Consider the following 9,118-nt stretch of genomic DNA (forward strand, 5'->3'; position numbering starts at 1 on the left):
TCAACCAGTAAAGAAAAATTAGCTAATTGTTGCTGCATTAACAAATAAAGGCAACATTAGCCTAATTAGCCATTTAGAATTAATAAAATCTTTTTCAGTTGTCATAGCCGACATAATTGACATTATTACTAGAAACTGTATGAGCTCTGTAACAGTTACAGGTGATGACCTGGGTGCTGCAGAGCTGTTTGTTTTGTTATACAACACGTAACTTTTTTGAGTCCACCCAACGAATTCCAGTCAACTTGTATCAGTAAGAATACATTTTTGTGTTATCACTGAAGCACTCTGAAACACTGAAAGACTCTATTGCCCATGTTGTAATGATGAAGATATTTTAGCTTTTTTCCATGAGGAGGATGTCTCCATTGTGTTTTATTGCTTATGGCTTAAGCAGAAACTGAATGCAAATCCCATAAAGTTAACTTGAGTACTTGAAGACGCAGTGTTATATTGTCCCACTTTCTACATTGTTTCCAGGGAGATAAAGAGGTTGAACTTGGGCTCCCGTTTTCTCCTCTCTGTGACCGTAAAGCTACGATGATTGCCCAGTCTCAGATAGGTAAGAGTCACAATGAGAAAGGACTTCATAAACTTGTGCTGGATTTGCAAACAGCTGTTGAAACTTTATTCTCATGTTTACTATCTGGTAGTGATTTATCATAAGAAAAAGAACCAGTATTAAGTTATTATTAGTAATGATGCTGTTACATCTCGTCGAGGGCAGGAGAGGATGACACAATGACTCTGGAAACCTGGTACAGGTGTTATAAAAAAAGTTTAATGGCAGCGCTCTCACAAAATAAGTAACCCAAATTCAAACAACAAACGTGGGGGAGAAAGGGACAGTTAGGTTGTGCCAAAAAACCCACCAAAAAGACAAAACCAAAACTTAGCTGAGCTATTATCCTAGAAAAACAAAAACAGGGGGGAAAGACCCTAAACCTCAACTCAAAACAAGCTCAAAATTACATGGGTGGCATCAACCTACTTACCTAGTGTTTCTAACAAAAAGACATCAGCCTGCAGTCTAAGGGAGTGGCAAACAAAAGGAGAGGGAAAGAAAACATGCAGCCTGCAGACATGTAACAGATGCGCTTGTTATATATTTTGCTCTCTCTTCTTCCATTATCCTAACATTTCTCTTGGGATTCAGGTTTCATAGACTTCATTGTGGAGCCAACCTTCAGTGTACTGATTGACACGACAGAGAAAGTGATTGGTCCTCTAATAGAAGAGGACAGGAAGGCCAGAGAGACTGGAAACAGGAGATCCAGGTACTGCTGCTATTACTGCTGTAAGTTCAGTGACTTATTCAACATGTGTATTAGACACAAGGTTTTTAACATGAACGATGCCTCAGTGAATAACCACAACAAAAGAAAAGCAACAGACTTGATAACAGCTGAAACTCTTAATCCACATCAGAACAAGTCTTTGGAAGTCCAGACCTCAGCCCAATTGAAATCTGTGGTGGCACTGTGCATAAACAGATGCCCACAAACCTCAGTCAACTAAAGCAATGTTATAAAGTATAGTGGACTCAAATACATTAACAGCAATGTGAGAAACTGATAAAGTCATACAGATAATTATTACTGTAAGTTACTGCTGCAGAAGCTGGTTGTACAAACTTGTAATTGTTTTTACAACACTGCATAAAGTCATTTTTATTCATACTTGATGATTTTGGATGAAAAATCATTGAAAATAGGCTGGTCTTAGACCAGAAACTGTGAAACCCAGTCTAATCACTCAATTGTACAACTACTTATTCTTTTCTTAAAGAAAAACAAAGATTTATTTGGGGTTTTTTTTGTTTTGTCTTTATTATACAATCTTTATTAGTACAGAGAACTGACAGGAAACTATGGAGAGAGTTGCATGCAGGACATGGATGCACACCTGTACATAGCACGATGTACAGATACATGACACAAATAGTAATTGGTGTTCTTCAAGACCACATAGTGGGCAAAGAGGGTAAAATATAACTTGTTGGTACAAGAACCAGTAACAGTCCCAACCTTAAATCAGCTAAATGTCCACAGGAAATGCCTCGACTACAGCATATGTTGATCGGTGTGTGAGGGCAGGTCATCACTGCACAAAATCAAGTAACATTGTTTTTCTCATAGAAATATAAAGTTTTTGGCCATGTAGAAAAAAATTATTGCTCATTCACCAGGTTTTATTCAATCAATGCAATATGGAATTTTCCTTAATACATTAATACATCCAAGGTGGAAAAGGCAGTCCCTCTCATCGCTTTACACCTCTCTCTCTGTTTCAGTCTAACAGGAAGCGGTTCAGTTACCGTGGAGTCAGTGCAGAGACACAGTAGTGTTCGCCATGGGAACAGTGATGATGGACAGATGGACTTTTCCCTGACAGCCATTGATCTGCTGGCACTGAAGCTGCACCTCTCTGGTGTCATTACCAGCAACAAGGACAGATGGAAAGAACTATCTGTGCACGGTACACATACAGTCACAAACAAATATTCAAGAAACTCAGAATCATTCGAGGTAAAGTTTCTACAACCAAATTTAGAAAAAAATTGTTTTATTTGGAGTGTTATTATTTTGTTTTGCGCTTTTGGACATGATAAGACAAAGCACCCAACAATCTATAAGTGATTTCTCAAAAAACGAGATGTTTTTCAGTGTAACAAATGTCAATTGTTCAATTCTCCCAATTCTTTTGATCTTTGGGCTGAAGGAAAGACAATACTCGGTGTATAAATGCTCAATCAACAATCTTTTATTCCATACAATTCTTATACCTCAGCAGTATAATGCATCATAAAACAATATCATTCATTCACAATAAATCAGCAGTCTAATGTAATACAAATCAGTTTAATAACTGTAATGGTGGCTGTAGCTCAGGTGGCAGAGCAGGTCAGCCACTAATCAGAAGGTCGGTGGTTCGATCCCAGGCTGCATCCTGGCTGCATGCCAAATATCCTTGGGCAAGATACTAACCCCATGTTTGCCTACTGGTGGTGGTCAGAGGGCCCGGTGGCGCCTGTGTCCGGCAGCCTCGCCTCTGTCAGTGCGCCCCAGGGCAGCTGTGGCTACAATGTAGCTGCCATCACCAGTGTGTGAATGACTGAATGTAGTGTGAAGCGCTTTGGGGTCCTATGGACTAGAAAAGCGCTATACAAATGCAGGCCATTTACCATAATAATTATCACCTTCTTCTAAGTCAGGAGAATAAGGCAAACTAAAACTACATAATGATTTCACAATCTTTAATTAGGGGTCTAACGTGGCAGATAATATAATAATCTCACACTCTTTGGAGAAAATGTTTGTCTGCATTTTTATAAAACATGCTCTTGAGAAAATTGTACCCTTATTTTAATATAAGCTACCATCTTTGTGCTTTTAGCCTTGTTGTGCTTGTTTCACACACTCAGCTGTGGACTGCTGTAATTTGTAAGACAAAAAAATGTAATAACGGTGCTGCCGATAAATATCCCAACAAAATCGATATTTTTCCACTGCGAAGTCATTTTTTCCTTGTTGACATGATCACAATACAGTGAGAGGTTAAATTGTTGAACTGAGATTTGTCCACCTTTTTCTAAAGTTTTGTGCAAGTGCCACCTGTTTACCTTTGGGTAGTCAACATTTGAGTTAGGTGTGATTTTTGGCTTAGCACCACATATCATATCTAATATACTGGGAATGTAATATAGTGGGAAAGTGTCTCATCTTCTGAGATAGATTCTGATATTGGAAACATTTGCCAGTCAGGTTGTTGTGGTGATGTATCTACACACAAGCTTTGCCATTAATGTAAATATCCACCAAATATCAGATGCAAAAAACACTGAACTGAGTGTAAACTTCTCCAACACTAGTCCTAGAAACAGCTAAGAGTCTCAAACCATCAAGGGCCCAGGCTTGAAGAAGATCCCCAGATTTGATGGAAAAATCTTTTTTGCCAGTTGAAAATGTATGTATTTTCCTGTGTTTGCCTATTGTGAACAGAGCTAGCCAGCAAGGCGCAAGAAGAAAAAGAAAGTGTGGACCTCCAATCACATGCCTCAACCAGCCATCGTACTCCTGATGGACCCGCTGCCGATCAGCCACAGAACTCTGACTGCTCACCTCCTGGTGAATCTCATGACAAGTCACCAGACCAAATGTTGAATGGTATGAACTTGACAACAAACGTAACAACTTCCTGACATTTAACCCTCAAACTCACCTTTAGCTGTGGTAACCTTTACAGGGGAGGCCCCAGAGGAGGAGAAAGAAGATGATGAAGTGCCTGAAAACGCCTGACTGCCCTCTGCCAAACGTACCACTGTATTTGACTGTGGCAGACGACCCTGGCAACAGGGCGTTGCCGTGCAGAGTTCACACTCTCTGTTTAAACACAGCAGCTGACTAAGTGGTCCTTCAGTGACTGAAAAGGGCCACTAGACCTTTGTTTTTTTGGGGATTTTTTTTACAACTGACCATGAAAATATCACATTCAGAGTGAAAAGATTCATTAGATAACAGCTTCTTAGCAGCTTCATGGCCCATTAACAGTGGTGAAAATGTGTTGTGATTTTATTAGAGATTCAGAGGAATGCTGTCTGTGAAATAGATGTCATAATTTAAATAAAAACAGAGGCAGGCAGGTCAAAACCAAAGAGTGTGGAGCAGCTTAAAAACCCTATTCAGGGAGTTGGGAGACTGAATGTCTGTTAGGAATAATAATTAACTGAGCTGTTAAGAAGCAGTTGTCGAGGTTTTGTTAATGCAGCTGAGCACAACAACAGGTGTGATGTTTTAAACTTATAATATGAGCGTGAAAAGTGATTGCTGCTCTGTTCTTTGTTCCTACTCCTTTTTATCTCACACTTCTACCCATGATGTCAAACAAAAACATGTTGGATGATGTTGCAGCAGTTGTTTATCGTACCGCCTAAGTAGCAAGCTAAATGGGGCCAATTGCATATTGGCATAATTGACTATGCTGAGATTATTAATACCATACAGAATTATTTCTTCTGGCATGCACGACTTAGGCTATTTTTTGGGGCTAAACCATACCTGGCCATTACGAACGCTTTTGGGGCAAAAATGTTAGCAGTTATTCAGCAAACTGGAACCTCTAACTTTTGGTCTTGCACTAGCATCGGCCGAGAAACTTTCCAAAATGTGTGCCAGGTGGTTAATGCCCAGTACCCCTCTGCAAGTTGTGCTTAGTGCTAATTAGCAAATGTTAGAGAGCGAAACTAAGATAAACCATAAATGCCACAAACAAAACTTATGTATATTACCACTATCACTGACAGCATATTAGCATTCTGATAGCATAGCTGATGGCTATTAGAGAAGCTGTAGACTACCAGGTGTGTAAAATATCCCAGCACTTTGTACAGAAGACATTACAAATGTTACATTGTAGAAAGTGATGTACAAGTTATGAAATTTTTCAGTTTATTTGCAAAGGAAAAATCCATGGACCTACTTGCATTGGTCAATTTACAGTGCTAACAAGTTAGCAATATATACCAAATGGAGGTCTCCTGTATGCAGTCTTTTAACGTAACATAAAAGGAGGCATCTACAGACCTGGATATAGTGAATATTTGCAGTCCTGGTTACACTGTAATATTTGTCCTAAATACTAACATGCGACAGAGACAGCAAGTGTTGTCAGTCACGATGCTTTTTAAATGCACAGTATAAAAATGTAATCTCAAATGTCAGTTATTTATGTTTTGTCAAGCTCAGTTTGGTTATAGAAATCGTACCACAAGCTTAATTAGCTTAGTATTAAATGTAGCTAAGCAAAAAACCATATAGCCATTGTGTAGAAGGACAGAGTGTGGATGTTATTCACAGCTTGTTTACACCATCAGTGATGTATTTGATTCAAGAGCATTTTATTGAAACCGAATCACTCAATTCATTTTCTTATCAAATCTCAATTACAACGTGATGAATATTATGATATAATATTCATTAACCCCGCCCTGACTTTTTCTGCTGCTGTCTAACATGCCTCCTCAAAGTAATACAAATTAAATTAAACTTTGCATTATATGCATAACTAATGTTTGCGTGCACAATGTAGTGAACATTACCTGCAGGTGACCTAGTTGCTGCTCTGCTGCAGTTCACAGATCTCACAGATCACAGAATATGGTTTGACAGCTGTCATGAGCTGCTGCTCAACACCCGAATAATCTAAAATATCACATGTTCTTGCTTTCACATTTGACAGTATACATTTCAACAAATTCTAGTTTAACATTAAACAATATGCTATTAATACACTACATGGAAACAGCATGTAATTTATTATTTCTTTTCCACTTTTGACATGAGGCTGATATTGAATTTGCTTATTTAATTAGTATCTTTTTAAATGTTTACTGGTTAGGTAGAAGGTGAAGGGGGGAGCTGTACATAAGAAAGCTAATAGAAAGGATTAGCTCCAAGGCAAGAGGCTTGGTAACTAAAGATTAACAAAGATTTAATGAGGGATTTGCTGGCTGCTGAGCCTAACCAAGTACTTTGCAATCTCCAAAAAAGACATCAGAGCTCATCTGTAGGATCAAATCAGAGTCAGTTCTGTGTTACAACTGATTGTAATAAACGGTTGATCCCAAATCTGTATCTGAGCCCTGACTGAAGAGTCTGTTTCACTTGAAAAATGTTACATACGGGAGCTAAAAAGCTATGACTGCCATTCAGCTGGCTTTACCTTTTCCATGGCTAATAGCAGTAAAAATCCAAACATAACACAGTGGCAGTTTGAACGCACAGAGAGCAGAGCAGCAGCAGTGAATCGGTGTGAATTTCTTTACATGTTTACATGTGACCTTTTTAAAAAAAAACAAAACATGGGCCATCTTATCGTATTCTGGGCCAATATACCCATAGGATAGCATTACACTGTACTCTCCATCGTTGTAGAGATTGTGGAGATGATGGAAAATGATAATGAACACTGAGTCCAAGGAAGTGTGATCATGAGTAAATAAATAAGATTTACCTTTAAATCGACAGGAGCCCAGAGTTCAGGCAGCTCTTGTTGTTCCTGTGCTGGGCCCCTGTTGCTCCACCTGGCTGTGAATAAAGAAAAGTGCCATAGAATCAACATGGTGACAAGAGAAACACCAGTTTCTATAGCAATGGACAATGAGTCAAAGGCAGGAGCCAAAATGGCCGAAAGTCAAAGCTCTTTAGATTCTGTGAGCACTGTGTTTGTTAATGCAATGTGTGCTATAGTTATTGTGTGCTCTTTGACTCTGTGTGTGGATGAGATTTTGAGTGTGAGTTTGTGTGAGAGAAAGTGTGAGAGTGTGCACTGTATACTGTACAGCTGTTTTCTGTATTATTGTATTAAACATTCACAAATCTGGCTCTGTCTTTGATTTTATTCAGTCTTGTTGTTTACATTTGGTGGTCAACAGACCTGTATCTGAACTTCTGGGATCTGCTTTCACTATATGGACATTCTACAGGAATGCCATTTCTGTCCAGTGCATGCATATTAAGTGACTTCAAAGACAAAAACAAAACATAATACTAAAGTAAAAAAAGATTTTAAACGAAAGATCCACTAAATCAACCTATTATACTTTCCCTTATTTTCTACTGTGCTCTACTGTCTCATTTCTTAGTCTTTTGTCAAACTTAAATGTTAAAACCAAATTTTAACATTAGACAAAGATAACATGCGTAAATAGAAAGTTAAAAAGTAAAAAAAAACAAAAAAACATCTGGTGTAAAACTACAATTTCACCATCATACAAGAGTCTAACATGATGTGGTAGTGTGATGGTCTGTGGTTGGTTTGCTGCTCCAGGACCTGGACAACTAGCTAAAAGAAAAACCTTATGGAGACCATCCAGCCACCAGTTTGTGTCCTGAATTTCAGGTACAGTTGGATGTTATTGCAGGACAATAATGTGAAACACAGCAGTGAGTCCACTGGTTAAAAAATGGGTCAAAAAATAAAGTAAAATGAGGGTTTTTGGAGTGGCCTAGCCAAAGTGTGGCCTTTGCCATGCCCTTAAACAGGCCGTCCCCCTGTATCGAGATGCCAGAGAGGTGACATTCCACGATCCAGGACCTAATTTCAGTAAATGAGGACTGGACCATCAGACCACTGGTTGCTGTCTGAGTCACGTTGCACCTAACCCCTACAGCATCTTCTGTGGGTGTGGAACCACAGGATGGCTGTACCTGGCTTGGCCCAATAGGGTAAGACCTGGCCAACAAGTGTTCTCCTTTGAGGTGAGGGGCCTCTTCAGGGGAGTGGCTGCGGTAACCCTTTTCAGGGTATAGGTTAATCATGTACCATAGTGTATTCTTCATAGAGCTACTGGGATTTGCTCTCATCCAGGGCAGCATAGCTCCCGGGACAACAACAGTGCCCCTGTACTAAGACTCCATACATAAAAATTAAAACAGATGTACACTATAATGAAATGCATTTATTACCTAATCTTCTTTTGTAAAAAGTGTGCACCTTTGCCTTGAAAACAAAGTTTTGGATCAGTCCAGAAACCTTTTGAGAACTTGAATTTGATAGCATTTATTAGAAAGCAGCACTCATGACCTTACTCAGGTAAATATTGCCAAAAATGTCGCAATGCAATCTTTCAATTTGATGCACTAAATTTGTGCTGCCAGCAGAGAGCACTGTGACTAAACCAACATTTGTGATGTTGTGGGGATCTCATTCTATTGTTGCACAACAAATACCGGCCACCAGAGGGTAGCAGAGAACCACTGTCATTAACAAGCAGTCACACTAACACTTACCGCTCTTTATTCATTGATTAGTGTTGTGTAGAGACACTTAAGGTGTCTTCAATCACATCCAATCAGCTCTCTGACTAACAGCACCACAAGAAGCTACAGAACATGCTATTCTTGCACAAAAAGTGGCACGACTAAACCATAACAATACATTGTGTTTCAAGTTAATGTATGACTAACGGATGCCTTAAAATGTAAGCTAAAAATCTGCAAATTGCACTCTCAACACCACAAAATGTTAGAATTTCTTTTGAACACTTGCAGCTCTTGTTAGTTGGATTGTAGACAGCAATATGGCATCCAACAGGAGACAGATAGAGACAACATGGTAA

General features: G+C 39.0%; 1 protein-coding gene across 1 annotated transcript in view; it reads left to right on the forward strand.

Annotated features, from left to right (window-relative positions):
* The window catches only part of LOC102202614 (phosphodiesterase 1A, calmodulin-dependent), a 54,731-nt gene extending 47,351 nt beyond the window's left edge, over positions 1-7,380 (forward strand). The window contains exons 12-16 of the mRNA XM_013913934.1: positions 481-562; positions 1,157-1,277; positions 2,294-2,478; positions 4,002-4,166; positions 4,246-7,380. Coding sequence (XP_013769388.1) covers positions 481-562; positions 1,157-1,277; positions 2,294-2,478; positions 4,002-4,166; positions 4,246-4,298 — 606 coding nt within the window. The 3' untranslated portion in view covers positions 4,299-7,380. The remainder of the gene's footprint in view (positions 1-480; positions 563-1,156; positions 1,278-2,293; positions 2,479-4,001; positions 4,167-4,245) is intronic.
* The last annotated feature ends 1,738 nt before the right edge of the window (positions 7,381-9,118 follow it).

Source organism: Pundamilia nyererei, unplaced genomic scaffold (genome assembly GCF_000239375.1).
Source record: "Pundamilia nyererei isolate P.nyererei 1_Seehausen unplaced genomic scaffold, PunNye1.0 scaffold00160, whole genome shotgun sequence".
In the NCBI taxonomy this organism is placed as follows: domain Eukaryota; kingdom Metazoa; phylum Chordata; class Actinopteri; order Cichliformes; family Cichlidae; genus Pundamilia; species Pundamilia nyererei.